General features: G+C 37.6%; 1 protein-coding gene across 2 annotated transcripts in view; it reads right to left on the bottom strand.

Moving 5' to 3' along the window:
* The window catches only part of unm_sa1614 (un-named sa1614), a 21,985-nt gene extending 3,373 nt beyond the window's left edge, over positions 1–18,612 (bottom strand). Inside the window, exons 1-27 of one of the 2 annotated variants that reach the window (XM_028002542.1) lie at positions 17,492–18,612; positions 12,933–13,005; positions 12,710–12,855; positions 10,170–10,244; positions 9,985–10,034; positions 9,648–9,777; positions 9,445–9,530; positions 9,281–9,356; positions 8,957–9,037; positions 8,779–8,876; positions 7,901–7,970; positions 7,287–7,374; positions 6,896–6,944; positions 6,278–6,450; positions 6,055–6,188; positions 5,641–5,732; positions 5,385–5,571; positions 4,116–4,201; positions 3,903–4,036; positions 3,572–3,639; positions 3,149–3,256; positions 2,632–2,920; positions 1,864–2,031; positions 1,710–1,773; positions 1,261–1,304; positions 242–396; positions 16–141 (exon numbers count right to left, since the gene is read on the bottom strand). In XM_028002542.1, coding sequence (XP_027858343.1) covers positions 16–141; positions 242–396; positions 1,261–1,304; positions 1,710–1,773; positions 1,864–2,031; positions 2,632–2,920; positions 3,149–3,256; positions 3,572–3,639; positions 3,903–4,036; positions 4,116–4,201; positions 5,385–5,571; positions 5,641–5,732; positions 6,055–6,188; positions 6,278–6,450; positions 6,896–6,944; positions 7,287–7,374; positions 7,901–7,970; positions 8,779–8,876; positions 8,957–9,037; positions 9,281–9,356; positions 9,445–9,530; positions 9,648–9,777; positions 9,985–10,034; positions 10,170–10,244; positions 12,710–12,855; positions 12,933–13,005; positions 17,492–17,617 — 2,976 coding nt within the window. In that variant the 5' untranslated portion in view covers positions 17,618–18,612. The remainder of the gene's footprint in view (positions 1–15; positions 142–241; positions 397–1,260; positions 1,305–1,709; positions 1,774–1,863; positions 2,032–2,631; positions 2,921–3,148; positions 3,257–3,571; positions 3,640–3,902; positions 4,037–4,115; positions 4,202–5,384; positions 5,572–5,640; positions 5,733–6,054; positions 6,189–6,277; positions 6,451–6,895; positions 6,945–7,286; positions 7,375–7,900; positions 7,971–8,778; positions 8,877–8,956; positions 9,038–9,280; positions 9,357–9,444; positions 9,531–9,647; positions 9,778–9,984; positions 10,035–10,169; positions 10,245–12,709; positions 12,856–12,932; positions 13,006–17,491) is intronic. The other variant, XM_028002543.1, reaches the window with a different exon arrangement.
* Positions 18,613–19,891: the final 1,279 nt, after the last annotated feature.

Consider the following 19,891-nt stretch of genomic DNA (forward strand, 5'->3'; position numbering starts at 1 on the left):
AATGTCAATACTCACCCACCATTCGCTGTCCTCCTGCCCAAGAACCACCAACACCTGACCCTCGGAGAAACTCAGTTCATCATGGTGGTCTGCTTGGCAGTCATACAGAGCCTGAGCCCGCCGACTGGCTGATCCACGAGGCTGATTGACAAAATGTTACTCTTATTAAACAAACAGTCTTAAATAGAGGTTTGAACTTTGTAAGAATTTAAAGCAGCTCCTTCACACAACCAGATCTCACCAGTGATCTGCGAGGAAGCGGCAGAGGGGTGGGGCCTCTGCCGTCGCTCTCAAAGCTCTGAGAGCGCTGGCTGATTGGAGATCCATTCGGAGGCGCTTTACTGGCCGGGTACAGGAAATGCGAGGCGCTACCTTCACTTTCTGTCCGTCGAAAACCTCAAAGAGAAATTAATTTAAGAATGTCTAGTTGTTTTAAAGAGGATGTGTTTTTATTTTACAAAATAAAAAACATCTGTTGTTCTTTTGCAGGTGGCAGTCACAACGTGGTGTTCAGTCCAACAGCAAAAACCGCTAGAAAAAGACTGGAAAAATTTTAATTACATACTTACATTGTGAAATAAAGAGGAGGAATGCTAAGTGACTGATCATATTTTCACATGTTCAAATAAGCCTTGCCAAGGATTCAAGGAGAAAGGCACAACCCTGTTTATTTTGGAGGAATATTCTCTCAGCTGCTGTTTCAAGCTTTAAAACAGATTTTTATCTCTATGCCACTAATTTTAAAGTTTAGATGCATTCACTGTTGTACAACATTGCTTGTGATAATATGAAAATATATAAAACCTTCCAGGCAAACACAGAAAAACTGGGAAAGTAAACAGTTGAGGGCAGATTTGTCTCTGCATATGTGACTACTTTTGGACTTATAAGTCATAGCTAAAAGTAAAGGAGATAACAGACTTTCTAATTTATCCACAATCCATCCTTTCTAGAGTGTAGCATTATTTTTGAACTTGTATTTTAGGTCCAAGAGACATGAGGAGCACAGCAACAACATTACTTTGGCGTTGCTTTTCCCTCATGAGTAAAACTGTCTGAATCTGTAAGAATCACGCAACAGCTGTAGGGATCAGAAAAACAATGTCAGTGAGAGCTGGAGCAGATATTGTAGCATCTATCTCAATGTGGAATGGTTTTAGTTTAAAATTGAATTAATTTAAAAATGGTAACATTTGCATAAGACAGATAGACCAGGCATAAATAAAGAGTGCAGTGAATGTCCCTGAGCAGAACAGGTACCTCTGTCTGGTCGTTCCGTCAGCGAGCTGAGAGGAGAAGATGGACTGTAGTCAGAGAGAGAGAATTTATCTGGTTATTATCCTTGCGACCAATAGAGGGCAGTATAATGCTTCATACAGAACAGCTCGTTGATGCTCCCTAGTGTCAATTAAATATATGATTATTTTAATGTATAATTACTACTTAAACAGAACTAAAATCAAGTTACTATGTTTTTTGACACCTGGCCCACTAATTATGTGCTATTCAGCTTTGGAGTTAAATTTCAGTTGTTTGCTTTTGCTGCCAAACATTGCTTAGCATTAAGAAATCACCAACACATGCTTTGATTTTAACAATTTGCATAAATTTCACCTGAAAGCCAAATATTCCTAACGTTTTGTGAGCAGACATAAAAATCTCATCCAGTTTGTGTTAAAATACAGTGTAATTATATCCCAGATACTCACACACACTTCTTGAAGGAGGAGTCTGGACCACTGTAAATCCTGGGACTGGATGGCAACCCATGATCTGTGCACACACACATAAACACACAGACATACAGAGCTAATGACAGTGTTACTCTGACAGACTAACTGCAGGGTGTCTCTCAGATATTACCCTGCTTATTAGACTCAGAGCAGGTCCTCTTGTGCCGGGCAGCGATGGGAGGGGGAGGTGTTGTCTTTCTGTTTCCTGACGTGGGGAAGAAAACCTCCGCCTCTTCCTCCTCTTCATCCCTCACTCCATCACCCCCAGCCGGAGGCGGAGGAGGGGGAATACAAGGGGCTACAAGATAAAAAGATACTCATGATTCAACCAGAAAAGCTTCAGCTTTATATGCTGAAATTTCACTGAGATGAAATTAGTTGCCAGAGCTCTCCAGATTGCAATCGCTTTGTGTCGACATCTGATAAGCAGAAAGACTGTGTTTTGTTTTTGTTTAATTGGACGATAATTAACCACAACAATGAATGACTTTTGACAACAATACAGGCATTGTCAGCTCAAAATAATAGACCTGCAACCTTGAGTTACAGCAGAAATAACATTTTTCTGCAAGTCATTCTCGAAGCCATTCTTCACTGAAAGCTCAGCATGAGGAGTGCAAATTCAGTTAATTAGGGAATAAAAACAGCAGTCATATTTTCCAGATGAGTAATTATGGAAATAATGCAAGGGAAATATAGACATAAATCAGTGTGTAATAGCTCCAGCTGTTTCCAAGGGTAATTAGATAGTAGAAGTATTTAAATATTTTTATCTTCAAATATCTGATATTAAAACAAAACACATAAACAGCTTGGAATTAAATAAAAGTATAGCTCCAAAACAATTTATTGTGTTTTCAAAGATATCACCAAAACAATTCAAAACAAATGAGCTGACCTTTGACCCGGGGCGGCAGTGGAGGAGCGGGGGAGGACGGAGGCGGAGGTGGAGGGCTGGGGGCCGAGCCAGTTGGTCGGCTGTGCAGATCCATGGCCATGGCCAGCCTCCTCCCCACGCTGAGGAGGCCGGCTCCTGGTCCTCCGGAGGACGGGGCGGCAACGGAGCAGGAGGAGGTGGTGGAGGTGGAGGACTGACTGAAGCTGAAAGGACGGGAGGAGAAGGAGAACGACGGGGTGAAGACTGAGGATGATGAAGATGAGGAGCGCTCCTTCTTTACTGGACCATTCTGAAACAAGAGAGAAAATAAAGTTATTGGACACAACCAAAATAAAGTAACAGTTTCTACCATCATCCACAAGCGGCAAAGTTCAGAAATAGATTTTTTAAGAATATAATCAGGTCATTTATAAATAATTTAAATCTCTATTTTCAACTCTTTAATGGCAAAATCTGAAAAAAAAAACTAAATAAGAACTAATGCTGAGTTAAGCAGACACGCCGTTGTCATTGTTACCCTGTCATCAAAGTCGTCATCACTGTCGTACAGATCATCATGACGAAGCCTCCACTCATACTCCACATGGACGTGATGGTTAAACTGGTTGGACTGGGCCTGCTGCAGCTGCAATCAAAACTCAGTCATTTAGTAGGAGAAAAGGAAGCCATCTTGTCAGAATGAAGAACGCTGCTTGGCCTCTCAAAATGGAATGGAAATGTATATATATATATTTTTTTATTACCTTGGCTGATTGGACATTATTTGATTTAATTTATTCATGATTGCAATTATTGAAATTTCTGATTCCTTTGGTCTCAAATTGTTTTACTCTTAGTTGGATAGGGCTTACAATAGCTACCAGATGTACAAAGAATACAAGATAATTTATATTTTGATTAAAATAAATAAAGTAATCTATAATCAGATTGAGGATCTCACCAGCGCCTCACATTCACTGTGCTTCAGTCGGCGGCTCACATCCAGAGCAGTTTCTCCCAACTCATTCTCTGCGACACAGAAAAATTATGTTGTTACGTAATGGTGATTCTTTGGGTTAGAAAAAGATTGCATTTATTTTACAGGAGGTTTAGAAAACTAAATTATTCTAAAGCTTTTCCTAATAGCTATCTGTAACTTGCGGTTGAATTCCTATCTAGTTTCTGGTAATGTATTAATATTTAACAAGGAAAATACTTTTCCAATAATTGTTTTAATGAAACATCCTGTGTAAACTACACATTATAACACTATGGGAGTGTATTTGCATTACTGATGTGTATGTTTGCTCGGGCTCTCAGCAGCAGCTTCACACAGTCACTCTTGTTATGCAGGCAGCTGTAGTGCAGCGCAGTGTTTCCTGCTGATGTTTGTACATCCACATTGGAACTGGAAAAAAGAGAAAACCTATGCAAGTAAACATGCAGGTGTGAACATTACCACTCTGAGACATAACAACTAAACAGCATCATCACAGCAGACTGACCAGTTCTGGGCCAGAAAATCCAGGATGTGCAGCGATGTCCTGTCAGCAAACAGAACGGCTAAATGCAGAGCTGTCTCCCCTTTCTCCTGTTGGTGTGGAAACATACCAATCCTTTTTATTGGCATCTTAGGAAAATTTCAGAAATATCAGTGAGATTTTTTTTGTTACAAAATACCCAGCTATTGCTATTTTTCAGGCTTTTCAGCTAATAAGAGTACCTAAGATCTTTAGAAAACATTTTTTGACATGTATGGCATGTAATATCCTAGTTCTTCAAAACCAAGAGGCAAAAGATCATGTCATTCAACTAATTGTGTGAACATTACAAGGCATTTACACAATTAGTGTGAATTTTAGGGTTGAAATAATTGAAAATAATTCCAATCCTCCTTCAACCCTTCTTCCAATCCTAATCCTAACCCTTATTCCAAACAACCTGTAACATCTATATAGTTTTTTTTTATAAATTACATAGCTGTTGTTTACTATCTAAAACAACAATTAGATGCTATCTACATACCTAAATATTATTTGGGAGGAATACCTGAAAAAAATCTACAATCACAAATCAGTAAAACTAATAAAATCACTAAAATCAACTGTGATGCTGTGGCCTTATTTTTCTTCCAAAATCAAAGAGAACCTTCATAGAATGCACAGTTTTATTAACTCTTTGAAAAATCCAGATAGAAAACTGATAATGAGTGCAAAGAGGAATCGTCAAAAATCCCAACAGGAGGTTCTGTTCTATCGGCTCTCAAAGATTTAACATCAGCGGTGCCAACCTGTGAAAATGTGTGGCAATATTTCTTTTTTTTGCAAAGAACTTGTGAAATTTTCTCACTGAATTAATGTTCTGAGAAGTTTGAATTTTAAACTTCTCTCAAAATTCTTATTTTATTTCTACTGCAGGTATTTCAGTGGATTTGTTTTACTCATCTTTACATGGAGGAACACAAGTGGAGGAAGCTGCATTATTGTCTCTGGTTGGGTTCACCCAAGTGTAACAAGTGTAGATGTTTACACTTGTTAATTTCTTAATCTGTGTGCATGTGTGTGTACAAGACAAAAGGATGTGACAAAGCAGAAGCTCAAGAAAGATTTTGAAATATATTATGAAAGTCTGGAGAACTATTCCAGACTTTCTATTATTAGAACTATTATGGATTACAAAAAAGACTGCACACCAGCAACATACTACATACTATTGGTATTAGTTTTTTTTTACTTGTAAGCATGATTGATGTAGATCATTAACTATGTGGTTACCTGTATGTGGGTGTGCAAGGGCTGGCTTAGCTCCGCCCTCTGAGCGTACAGCTGGATCAGGCTGTAGATGTCACAGCTCTTGGTTGCCTCCTGCAGGCCCAGTCGCAGCGCTGCAGAAGAACTGCCGAACCTCCTCACAAAATGAACGTCCTGATACTTTGACAATATGAAATCCTTGCGCTCCCCCCTGTTATAGGCAAACAATTTTTCAAATGTGTATTTTCTCTAATAGTGGACAATAGTGGGTGTAACTTACATATGGCTGTGCTGGGAGGGCTTCTGTGACGGACTAATCAGATTTGCCTCCAATATGTCATTAAAGCCAGAGTTTCCAACATTTCGGGCCAGCTGAAATAAACAACAGAGAACAGCAGTTTACCATTATATCATTTTATGCTCATCAAACAGGAAATAATACTGTACATTTCAGTTGCAAACATCAAAAGCACAATGTAGGTTCAACCACAAAACTGCCTTATTGGCTAGAAGGCTGGGTCATTGGGTGGTTTCACTGATGGACAGTTAACTAACCTAAAATATAAATACATTAAACATGTTTGACTTTATCGATTTCAACAGAGAGTTATGTATGTCAACTTGGGCCAAAAACGTAACCTACAGACCCACAAAGGTCACTAGAGGATCAATGATTTATAGAGATGTTCCTTACTAGTAGGTCTGAGGTTCCCAGGCTGTCCAAGCTCAGAGACTTGATCCTGGACACATGGACGCCCATCTCCCTGTGGATCCCTGAACATTCGATACAGGTCAGGATGCCTAGATTTGTTGAGACCCATCCAGGTTCTTCAGAGAGGGAGAAATGTGACCTTTTACACTTGAAATGAAATGAATGAGAGTCAAATAAGATATACTTATTGGCAGACAGAGATTACCTGGAGCGCCACAGTCACAGCAGTAGTTGTTTCCCGGCATTCTGCGGATGTCATCAGTGATGGCCCGGGTCAGATCCTCCACACTGTTTTCACCCCCACCGCCCCCCTGCCTGCCCCCGTCCAGGGCCATGCTGAGAGCCTCCTGCTTACTGTTACTGAGTACCGAGATCCATCTAAACATTCACAACAAAAACAAATCCACAGTTCTCCTCAAACACTATTTAGATAATTCTGATGTAGATTTCTGACATTAGTTAGAGTACTATATACAAAAGAAAACACCCAAGATTAACATTGCGTCCTGTAATATGTTTATCTTTTTCCACTTATATTATGATTTTTAATCAAAAGTTAAGGCATACATCACTCATATTAAACCCCAGACAGTAGAATTTTAAATCTTTTATGCAAATAAATATCAGGTTCTGCTTTGTTTCACTGTCTCACTTTCAGCCATGCTGGGTATTTCAAATAATGAACAATTGTTGATTTTAGACAAAAACATGTACAGATTAATAATAGATGAGAAGATTCAAACATAATGGGATCATAAAATAATGCTTAAATAAAGTTTTGTCTTTGTTTTTTGTTACAAATATATATTAAAAAAAGACTTACGCAACACACTCAGCTTCATCCTCAGCCAGGAAATGATAGGTCCGATTATCTAAAGGAGAGTTGAAAAACATTTTTAATCAAGTATGTAATAAATATAAAAAAATGTTTTTTACTTTCATTTATGTAAATATCCATGTACTTTTAATATTCATTCAATTTCACTTTCATTCCATATTGAATATACTGTATATATGCTTATTCATTACATTTCTAATTATATTTATAACATTTAACAATAAATTTACAAAAATGTGTCACTTAAATCTAGTCAAGATTTAAACAACGGGAAATTAATTAATATATTTAACACAAAACAATTATGTTTGGACTCGAGTCTGGACTGCAGAACAGTTTTCATTTTATGCTAAGTGCCCTTTTTGACGTGTCTTACGGGAGATAAGGTCGAAGCATTTCTTGTCCTCCACGCTGGGTTTCACCTGACAGGTAAGCAGGTTTAGTCGGGTCGGAGGTTTATTTGGCTGAAAGACAGAAAAAAGAATTGACAAGATGCAAATACTTAAACCCTACATGTTTTCTACAGCTGGATTTAAAAAAAAAACTTAAAGCAAAAACATTCAAATGAATTCAGTGATGGGATAAGGCACCACATTAGAAGTTATATAATAAAGGCAATTATTTATCATATTTCAATTAATTAGTGGCTCAAGAAATCAACAATAATTAATACACACTTAACCATTAACTGAAGTGAGATAATTAAAGGTTCTACACTAACAAGAGTAGATTTGGTTGAATATCTTTTCTGTGAAGAATGTGGGTACTTTAATCTGTTTGATTCACAAATGTGTTCCTTAAAATGAATTAGGAGTTTTCTGCTAGTGTGGAAATATAATTACCTTGAAATCCAGAAATACTTAGTAATCTTAATTAGATCTATTTATTTTTTAAGTAGTGAAGTCACAGCATCAATAAAGAAATCTTAATTATGACAATTTAGACATTAAAAGTGAGAGGATGCAGTAACTTGCAGTAACACACACTCACTGTAGCATGTGCAATAGTCAGGTAACAGTTGTGAACTGAACATTTCCTCTTCTGCCACATTTTTCTCAACCTGCAACACAAACACAATATTTTAGCAAAGCAAACAACATGGGCATACTCCTTCCCATTTTTCAAGACTTTAAGGGTTTGAGTGAACACAGGTTTTGTAGATATGTATTGTCACTAAGAAAAAAGGTTATATAAAATGTTTGATACAAATCAATTTCTGCAAAACATTATAGGTTATGTAAACAACAACACACACTTTTGCTTTCCCTAATTTTACCATCAACTAACATTAGTTTATCTGACTGAATTTCATGTAATTCACTAAAGTGAAGTCTCTTTCAGATGTGGTCTGTGTGTTATTATTAAAGGACCAGTCCAGGTTTTGAAAATGACCTATCATTGTTATTCATCTGAGTCTTGAAATGAGGTTATCAAACAGCCGATTTCATGAGTAGTTGTAAAGTGGGAACAGCCATAATGCAGGTGTCACATACATCATATTGCCCAGAATATTTAATCACTAATCCAAACCATGCACATTGTTATAGACATATAACTTTTCAGACTCAAAGAAGTCAAGAATTTTCCACATGAAAAGTTTGTACAAAAAATAGCATTACATTGCACATAAGAATATAATGAATTATTACCTCTCTAGAACATTTACTGTTAATGAGGACAAGTTAAGTTATTTTTGTTTATATTGTACTTGATGAAAATCCATTTTTCATCACCTTGTCATATGTCATGATAAGCACAGAAGTATCTAAATTATAAATTTGGTCCTTTGGTTTTTTAATTAAATATGTCCTCTTGCATAACTCCTAAATTAAACATAAGCAAGCTTGTAATCTTTGTGGTTTTTTTACCCGTCGCTCTTCTTGTAGAGGAATCCTGTTCTCTCTGTTCCGTATTGTTTATCTCCCAGAAGTTGATGCATACTGTACACCTGCTTAGGTAACGAGTCCTGAAGACACAAACAAACCATTTCTGAATCAGTTGATCTGTAGCTCAGTCTGAGTCATTGCTAGGGTTGGAGTCTCAGACCTGCTCTGTGTGGACGACTGGCCTAAGCTGATCCCTGATGTTGCACAGCTGCTTCTTCTCCTCCTCCTGACGCTGCTTCACCTGTACATACCAACACCACATCACAGTTCGTAATTTTCACTAAACACCTGAATAAACAGAGATATCCCTACATCGCCTCTGTATTTTTGCAGCACCTATTCCATATCATCATTTTTTTCTAGAAAATGTTTTAGATTAATCTCAAAATTTCTGAGTTTGACCAAACTCAAATTTAAGCCTCTTTTTTAAATCTTTAATAGCCCTTTAATAGCCTACGCTGTAGGCTTCTGCCAATATTCATACCATGTTCAGCACAATGTTCAGCTCCTCGATGTACTGCTTCAGCCTCTGAGTGGTGGATACACACTCCTGCAAGAAACTACACAAAGACATTTATGGTAAATCCATTTTAGTCACTGTATTGCAAGATGTTTATGTTGTCTGAGTGTGTGTGAGCCAGAACCTACTTGTTTTGACTGTGGTAGTGCTTAATGAGGTTCTGCAGCAGGTCGACTCCTCTCTTTGTTTTTATCTCGTTCACCTTAATGAGATACTGAGATAGAGAGTTGATCTATTAACTGGACATACATATAGCGAGGTAATGTAAAGTGCTGAGCAGCAAGGGGAGTTAGCACAAATAGACTGGTTTTAAAAAGCTGGGGTCACTGACCTCACACATGCTCAGCTGGAAGGAGCGCCTCTCCTTCTCAAGCTCCTCAGCGATTTCTCCTCCGCTCACCTCGCTCCGAACCATCCCGTACTGTCGCGCTAACTCCCTTTTCTCCTTCTCCACCTGCTTGCTGAACACACACGCACGCTTTGAATTATTAATCCGACTCCTGACAGTTTCACCAGCTCACTTCTGCTTACAAGACCGTGTTTCTGAATTATGCAGAGGTGTAATTTATTTTTTACATGCACAAACACGTAACAAGGGTATCCTAAAAATAGGAGATGCAAGACAGCATGTAAACTCTCTCAGATGCTTTAAAAGGATCGTCGCTCACAATCTGCTTTCATAATCCCGCCATGCTCTCTCAAATGGTTTCTTCAGATCCTGTAGCGGGACAGAGGAGGAAAAGTTTACTTTAGATCTACACAAATGATTTCTGTTCATTTTACCATTTCAGATGACTCATGTCTTAACTTATTCCTAAAGTACACTTGATATGAGAATATCAAAAGTCCTCACCCCCTTCACCTCCCGCAGGTCTCCTTTAACCAAAGAGTCCAGGAAGAAGTTGATGTTGTGGAGCATGCTCTTCAGCTGAACACACACAGAAAAAATAAAATAAATACATGCTAAAAGGCATATTGGGTTGCATAATCAATGTTTTGAAAATTTGTGTTTTTTAGATCTGAGTTATTCAATGGAAAAACTGATTAAAACAGCTACATCATATTGACATGCAGTAATGATAAAAAAAAAAGAGATTTTCTTCTTAATTTTATGTTTCTTCCTAGTTTTTTCCGTCTTTGACATCCTCTTTCTTGCAAAAACTTGCTTTGCCCCAATTGGTCAGCTGATGTGGGGGAAAACGATGGAAGCAGCTGCAATTTGTTTTGTTTGAAGTGTGGCACACTTGTCACTTGCCGGATGTTATGCAAATGAGTTTCATTGCAAAATCAAAGGAGAAAAAAGCCAGAAACAACAACCAGCCAGGCATTTCAGGCAAGTCAGGAGCAATGGAGGACACATTTTTCAATTTGGAGTGAAGGTCTTTTGTCTGAGCAGATATTTAGCCTTTTGAGACAGAAACATGCTGGTGGTCTGTTAAATATAAGACTTCAGCTGATGTCTTTCTCCACTAAAGTTGGTTTAGGTAGTTTAAGAGAAAAACACATTTTCTAGGAAAAATACATCCTAGAAAACACAAGCTAACCATGTGCCCAGATATTAATTGGGAGTTGAGCATTCAGATATTTGCCTAATGATAATGAGATGTGTTCAGTTGTTAGGGGAGATCAATACTTGAACGTTTTTTAACCTTTTTTAAACGTTTATTTAATCAGAACTACAGAAAATGACTAACCACTTCTAATTCTGATATTAGATTACTCACTTAATACTATAAGTGTATAAACATATACAGTATTATAGCTTAAACCTCAGGATCTATAATCATATACAGTATCTACACTGGAAAAAGCAAATGTGGGTTGATGCATTGGCAATGCTATCGTGCAATTAATTACTACTGATGCAATAAATGAAAAAGATGTCATCATGCAATATATGTAATATATGTAAATAAATTAAATAGAGTACTTTTCCACCCTGCATTTAGACCTTTGTCTTGCAGATGGCTTCAGGGAGCTGAGTATGACGCTATTTGTCTTCTCTAGAGCGTTTGGCATTTCTTAGGGTTGCATTGTAACTCTTGAAGAGACATTAGTACTCTGCATAACATTTCATAATAGCTCACACAGCAAAATAAGCAGATTTTGCTCTGATCAGCAGTTTGCAAATGTTACCTTTTACAAAAATTCTTGTTCCAATCATAAGTGTAATGGGCTTGTGCCCTTAAAACATAGAACCATTCAGACATATGCTGAATTAGGCAGCAAAAAGTCTTTTTCTCATTTTTTATATGTATTTTTAGAGGTTATCATTCACAACTATTGATCATCTGAATTAACAGTAACTACGGTAATTGTGATTTCATGTTTTATATGTTGAATTCCAGTGGAGAAAAGACTGAACATTTTATTCTGACATTTTCCAAGATGAGTCAAGATTTATAGATTATAAAAACTGCATGTTTTTAAGGTGTAATATCTTAAGTTTCAGAGGATCACATCATACCAGACCTGAAATGAATATCACAAATAAACTCATTTGTGAAAAGGGAGCTGAGGAGATTTTTATTGGCTCGGAAGATACTGATGCAGTTCTAATCAGCTGTCAGAGTCTGTTTAGGGAACTTTTATAATTCACTGTTTTCAGCCACTAACCCTGACATAAGACGGCTGCAACAGAAAGAGATGTATACATGCCTCACAGACCCCCATCCAGAATTTGTGTTTTTCACAGACAAAAAAAGAAAGCAAAAGCAAACAAATAAATAAACTCCCTCTGGCTCCTCACAGTCAGTATATGGACTGTGTAAGCTGCTGCCTTCAGGCTAGCGCCTCAGAGTGATGCAAACCAAAGCAGCACAGAATAAAAACAGCTTCTTTCACACAATCCATCTACGTCATGAACCTCTGAACAACATGCAAGTCCTAACAAGCAAAATACAATCTCAACTTGGATGTTGTTTCTCAGTCTTATTGTTCAGTTCAGGTACTTCTTGTATTGTACTATTCTCTGTTGTCCAACATCTCTATATATCCCACCTTGTAAATAACAACATGGCCAGACATTAATTACATATTTAATTAAATTATATATAATTTAACCAATTTCCAAAAGTGACAACTATTACATATTTAAAATATCTTATAGATCAGGCTTTTATAGTGTCAGAAAGCACTGTATTTTTTGTGTGATTTTAATTGTTTGTAATTTGTGTCCATATTTGTTCAATGGGATTTGTGCAAGTCCTGAAACTTCAGTGATCAAAACAAGTTTCCAGCATGTCCTCACATGCTTGGCAATAAAATACTTTCTCATTCTGATCATAAAGGAGAAGTTGAAGATTGCAGTCAAGGGAATAAAACCATTTTTAGCCCAGGAATAGTCGATGTGGCTCCTGACCTCCTAGTTGTTTATCTGATGTTCTCATTTACCAGATTTTTCATTGGAGACAGAAGTTCTTTGGAAAAGTCCGCCAGGCGGCAGAAGGCCGAGCCGACCTCCGTCTCTCCATTTGAGTGGCAGTTTACTGCGAGCTTCTCCATCGAGTTGATGTACTGCTCCAGGTGAGATACATGATCTAACAAAGAAAAATTGCGTCAGTTTGGGGAATAATCTAAATGTAATCTGTGTTTGTCTGCATGTGGATTTGTGTACCTTGCCCTGAAGCATACTTGGCCTTTGCAGCTTTCTTCATCTTCTGCAACACCAACCGGTCGCTGTCCAGAGCCTGGACAAGCACACGCATGAATGATAAGTGGGTGTAGTTGCTGTCTGCATGACTGAGTCTGCATGTGCAAGGGGGCAGCAGGCTTTGTTGCTGGACAATAGACAGCTGCTTTTTATGACTGTAAACCATCATTTGATTGGTCAAAATTCACTGCATGAAGCAGCAGCTCAGTTTGAATGTGGCTGTTTTAAACAATTAATTAATTAGACAATTAATTAATTAGACTAGCTTAATGTAAATACAGACTAAAACTGGAAAAGTTTATAGATGCTTTCTATTCATTCTGATTGAACGTGAGTTAATTTACAAAAAGGAGGACCAAAAATTCAATATCCAGATACGAAAAGTTGATGTGTTTTTCCACCACATATTATTTCCTCAAAATTTCTAAAAGTTTATGGATGTGACATGAAAAAATTAAAAGGTTTAAAAAAGTATTCATAAGTACAACACACCTCCAGAGCCATTTCTTATGGCTACTTAGGCATAATTGTAATGATTTACAAAATTCTGAAAAGAATACGACAATAGTTATGCACTAGACTCAAGAAGTAGACTGAAAATAAACAGTGTAAGTGTAAAGATTAACTTTATTAAGTGAATACAGCAGATGATGACCAGAACAGTTAGAATCTAATGTTTTGTAACTTTCAATGTTTCTACATTTAACTCTTCGAATTTAAGTTTTTCCTTCATGCAAATTCATTTTTCTGGAAAAAATAAAAGTCATTGTATCCTGAAAGTCTCCATTTGATTTGGGTGCCATGGTTAAAGTGAAAATTAAGTTTGATCTGATCATATTGATTTAAGGACCCGTTGCTTCGAATCCCCCTTTAAAGTGACTACTTTATCAAAATTTTCATCTAAAATTTGGCAGGACTAAATACTTCAACAGATGAGACCTTGTGACAAAAGGAAAACAAGATTTTATGCATAAAAATATCCTGTAAAAAGCTCTAGTTTACATCTCTCCTGTCTGCCTTTATCCCAAACCAGCTTGCAGATTAGCTAATATCTTCATTAACATTAATCTCTCTGGCTTCTTTTCATAACCATAAAAAAAACAATAACAAAGAATGATGATGGCCAGTAATCTGTTGCCTTGGTAACATATGTCGGCCCTGCTGGGGGTTCATGATGGGGGCCGAGGGGAGGGTTCAGTTTGAGCATGTTTTTCAGGCCATTCTCCAGGTCAACAACTCCATTGTGGAGGGATGGAAAGCGGGGGTTCTGCTGCATGCTGCTTTAAACCGTATCCTCATCCAAATACACAGACCCCACACAGCAGTGGGCCAGTTACACAAATTGTTCACAGTAGTTAATTTGTTAACTGGCAGAAAATGAACTGAAAAATGAAGGAATTCTGTTCAGCTGCCAAAAATATTCTCAGACAAAGAAAAATCTGGTGCAACTTTCAGTTGCATTAAATTAATTACTTCTATCAAATTTCTCTTTTCTACTCTGCTATGTTTGGAGATGCAATAGATGTCCTTTCCCATCAGATGTCTAATATGCCTAAGATGTATAAGATGTCCAAAATATATGATTGTTTTAGACAGACAAAACTGTCATAGACCATAAAATAACTTTTATTTATCAGATATTTCAGCATGTGAAGTATATATATCAATTAAAAACTGAGTTTCTCTAATTCAAAATTAAAAAACCCACTTGTTAAGAGTTGATTTGAACCATAATAAATAAAACATTGACCAACATATTTCATGTGTATGATTTTGGTGATGGCACTCATCAAATGCAATCTTTGTTCAATTGTTAACTGTTAACTTTGTAATTTTGTGTTTTTAGGACATAAAGCACTTTGAACTGCCTCACTGCTGAAATGTGCTGTACAAATTCAATTTTGAAATTTTGGAGACTATTGTATGTTGTCGCTTTCCTAACGTAATGGCCTAAGTCATTTTGTGTCAAAAGAGATCTTTTTTGTCGAAATCAACTTTTGGAAAGAAAGTCGTGATGATTTTTTTCACACCTGTAAATACAAAATGAAAAGATCCCTTTATTAAAATATGAATGGTTGGCACACACCCATTCATATGACATTATCATCCCTTTATTTGACAGATATTGAACACTGAAGACAAGAAATGATCTGATTCATGCACCCAAATTTTTGGCAATACAAACTGAATTTATGATTTTGACCAAAAGTCATGTGAGCTTTTGAAAATGTTATTATTGGTACAGAAAGAGGGTGCTCACATAAAGGCCACACATGGCTTTATTTAGAGGCATAACGATTACAAAATGTACTTTATCAGTACATTATGTTCTATAGAGTATAAGTCTTGAAGAATGAAACCTAAAACAGAGTTAACGTTGGAATTTACTTCAGACTTCGAAGAACATGAAATAACAAGATTAATGTAAAAATATTGAGTTGGTTGATAGTTTTTGTAAAATCAATTATACAGTTTGGGTAAATATGACATTTTGACACTTCTCTGCTGCTATCAGTGAGCTTTAATCAATTCATAGCCTCACTCAAAAGAGTAAGTGATGCATAGCTCACCTGTGATGAAGTGACTCTTCTACCACAGTGGTGAACAACTCAATTTGGTGAACCTTTGCTTCCTGAAAGGCTCAGTCTCACCTCACTGATCAGCTCCATCAGGTCAAACAGGCACACATCAAATTCTAGATCAGTTGATTACATTTTAACTCAATAAAGCATTTCCTACAGATTGCAGTGTGATAAAAGCTTGTGAGATTTAAAAAACCCCCACCAAAAGTCAAAATTCTAGTTCTTGTTAGACCATATATCAGCCAACGTAAATTAAAAGGTGAAAAACAATTAATAAATTTTACGGTCAACCATTTTGCAACAAACTTACCCACTTATTTTTCAAGTAAAAGAATAAGCTTGTGTGCTTACTGTGAAATTCATCTCTCTCTATGGAGTTCTATGATAAATTAATGCAAATCAGCTGGTAGAATATCAGAGAACATTTCACAACATTATTCTGTTTGATGATCTGATATAGGCGTAGGCTACTGGGGAATATACTGGCCACTTTTCTTTGCATTGATATTTTCTCTTTCTGCTTTTATTATTGTCTATATTGACTCTATGTTCTGTCTTTTAGTTTTATTTCCCACAGAAAGTGATTCTTTGTTAAGCTGTGTCTCTTTTCAGGAGCCATCAACAGAGATCTATTGTTGAAATGATCGTTGTGTATTGTCTTTGGTTTTCATTCCTGTGAAAACTTTAGCTTTCCTGGATGGAGCTGTTGACAGATCCATATTAGCATATTGTACTCTTCTTGACTTTCATTCTTGTAGAAAATACATATTGCCCAGTTACTTTGTGTTTAGTTTCTTTCTTTAATAATAGTCCAGGTTCCATTAGTTTTGTGTATTCTCTCTGCTTCTTTTCTTGAAAAAAGTACCCCAGGTCCAGTGTTTCAGTGATCAGCTGTGTCTCTTTCCTGGAAGGAGTCACTGTCATTAACTTTGTGCACTACATATGTTTTTCATAGAAAGTATTTGGTCCAGTGCCTCTGTCTTTAGATTTTTTCTTTCCTAGACAGAACTAAAGAGACGTGCAGAAAATAGCCAAGCACTATGTCTGCTTCCTATCCTATTTACAGTTTACTAAGATTCTTCTGTGCCTCCTTTGAGTACAGAGCCACTGACAGAGCTGTTGCTGCCATTAACTTTGTGTACCTTGATTTTGTTTTGGTTTACTGTTTAAAGTACTTCTGATCCAGAGTCTATGTATTCTTCCTGTCCTCTCAACCCCCTGTTGCACCAGATGGCTGCTAACACAGAGAATGATTTTGTGACTGTACTGTATTTTAATTAGACTCTGTAGTCTATGTGTAATTACATATTCTCACTTCTGAAAATATATTATAGAAATGAGTTGGAGTGATCTGAATTGAACATGGAGCGGTTGAGATTTTATTTAAATTGTGTTGCGAAGTGCCATGAGGCGGCATTTTGGTATATTATTGCAAATGTAGATAAATTGAAATTAGCTGAACTTGATTATTATTTAGCTTACAGATGTTTATCAGCATCCCAGGACCTACACACAGATGCTAACACTGATTGAGTCCTGATCACTGTGATAAGAGCCTTGCTGAGTTATTACATGATGTCACCACAGTCCATGCACCAATAAGAATAACACAAATGCAGATTTTTATTTTTTTTTTACTTTCTTTGAGTCAAGCATAGAAACTAGGAGGGAAAATAAATGCAAAGGGATTTGTAGTTTCAGCATTACAAAATAATTTAGAAGATGCAAATGATGACAACTTAACCTTATACAAAAACCTAAGGGCGACCAACGGAAAGGGGTCAAAGACATTTTTCTTTGTCTTTGGGGAGGATGACCACTGTGGATATTGGGTAAGCTTTAAATGTTGGTTTCAGGAGAAACATGAACATCTGTCTGCTGCTGCTGTTGCCGCTACGACCACATCCCACCCTCTCCCCTCCACTCCCTCTCAGCACTCACCTCCTCCAGCAGGTAGATGGTGTTCCTGCAGTTGATCATCTTGGAGGTGAAGGAGGAGGTGGTGGGAGAGCTCCAGTCCTCCTGAACCTCATGCACAAACTCCGACACCGACACGCACTCCGGCATGGTGATCCTGTCAACCCCGGAACACAAAGGGCAGAACCGGGACAGTCGAGCGCAGTCCGGGACTGACAGAAGAAGGTGGACACCAGGCGCAGGGCGCAGAGTCAATGAACAGATAAATAAATAAATAATATGTAATAATTTAAATATCTAGGCTGGGGGAATGTTCACACGCCCCTTTTCACTCGGCTATGTAAAGCAAAATGATAATTAATGGGAGATGTGCTGTAATCAAGGACCTGCTCAGTTATACTGCCTCAGTGTGACCGAACCGCTGCATCAAACGCCTCTTTTCTCCGAACAAAAGGTGGCTCAGTCCATGCAAAGCATAAATCCCAGCACCACAAACTTCACAAGATCCCTCAAATGTTAATACTACCGCTTCTCTGCTGGGTTAAAGCTAAAACAACCTTCATCTGATGAGCGTCTTCATTTAGAAAAAAGAAAAATCACAAAAGCACTCTGCTGTCCGTGTGCGAACCGGCTGACAAAGACCTGGAGGCGATGTGCGGAGAACCGGACCAAGTGGACCCAGAGATCGGGTTCGGATAGGGGAATCAAACCAGTCTCAGCTTTCCCGTCCAGCCCCGCCGTCATTTCTCTTCAGCAGCATCTCATTTTCTTTTAACCGCTTTTGCTCCCTTTATTGAACCCGCATGGAGAGGCGCGTTCACGGTGAACAGCGGTGGAGCCCTCTGTCGCGGTGGCGCGCACTGCTGACCGAGCCTTACACTGGGTGCACTGGGAGAACTGGGAATTTCAGGCCCCCTCCTAGTTACAGCAGCTTGATGTTATTACAGAGCTCCCTAATTTTCAAAGAGAACTCTGAAATGTGCCACTTGAAAATGAGTCAAAACCTTTCCAAAAGCTGGATTCTAACCAAAACAGCTTCTGTTCATATATATTTTTAATTCACAATTTGAGGAACTATTGTGTTCAATATGTCGTGACTACATTAGCGTTTCCATTAAAAACACTTGATACGCATGTTTAGTCGTTTAATATTCCACCTGCAACATTATGTTCTGTTTCAAGAAAACTTCAAGAATCTAACATTCTAAAACAAAGTGTAAATCTACAGATGATTCTATAATCAAGGGATTTTCACCATCTGGCATTGGGGATGAGACAAAAACAGGGAAGGACAGAAGACGCTTTATAACAGGGATCTCAAACTCCAGTCCTGGAGGGCCGCTGTCCTGCAACTTTTAGATGTGCCTCTGCTGCACCACACCTGAATAGAATAATTAGGTCATTAGCAAGGCTCTGGAGAACTGATCTACCCAAGGAGGTAATTAAGCCATTTCATTCCAGGGTTTTAGAATGAAATGGCTAAAAACTGCAGGACAGCAGCCCTCGAGGACTGGAGTTTGAGACCCCTGCTTTAGAAATACTTATTTAACATCAATATGGTGGCTGAATTCAGTAAAATCACAAAGTCAGTGTGTAGCCTATACGTGAACAAGACAAACACTGTATATAAACTTAAACAAAATAAATCACAGCTAAACAGTAATGGGAATCAGTTTGACACTTCACTTCAACCAGTGGATCATTCCCTGCAAAAGCTCACACAATCATCAATATACTCCCATTATATCCACCATGGTAGATTATATGATTCTGGGGAACATTCTTTTAATAATAATAATAATAAATGTAATTATTGAGAAGTTAATTTGACATTTAGGAAGATGTGCCAGTATTAGTTTTCCTCCTCACACTGAAACATTCATGCTTTGTTCTCACATGATAAGAGCCCCTCCTTCTAAAGGTCAGGTGACTCACCAACCTTTAGTTATCCTCTAAAACAGTTTGTGATCTTAAGCATAATATGTAACCGTTGTTGGCAAACGCTTCATACTCGTCATCTGACATCATTTCCCTTGTAGCGTCTAAGCCAAAGAGTCTCACACTGAACCCGCTTTGCCAATCTCAGAGGAAATAATCGCAGCAAACATCTGGACAGTAAACAAACTATTTGTAACTTCCTGTTGCACCAATAGATTACAAGAACAAAGTCTGACTGTAGAGTCTTGCTCTGAGTTTAGTTCTTTTCACCTTTAGAGACCAGCTAATGAACCAGAGGACAACAAATGGGTCGTTCCAGGAGTATAAAGACAACAAAACGTTGTGGGGGGTAGCAAAAGTATTATTACCTTTGAACATTTTCACATTTTGCTGTTTCAACTGAAAAAAATCAAGTTTTGTTTGCAAAGGATTATTTAATTGGCTGACTCAAACTAGGGCACAATTGTTATGTTTTACAAACACAAC

The sequence above is a fragment of the Xiphophorus couchianus genome, chromosome 20 (assembly GCF_001444195.1).
Source record: "Xiphophorus couchianus chromosome 20, X_couchianus-1.0, whole genome shotgun sequence".
Classification (NCBI taxonomy): Eukaryota; Metazoa; Chordata; class Actinopteri; order Cyprinodontiformes; family Poeciliidae; genus Xiphophorus; species Xiphophorus couchianus.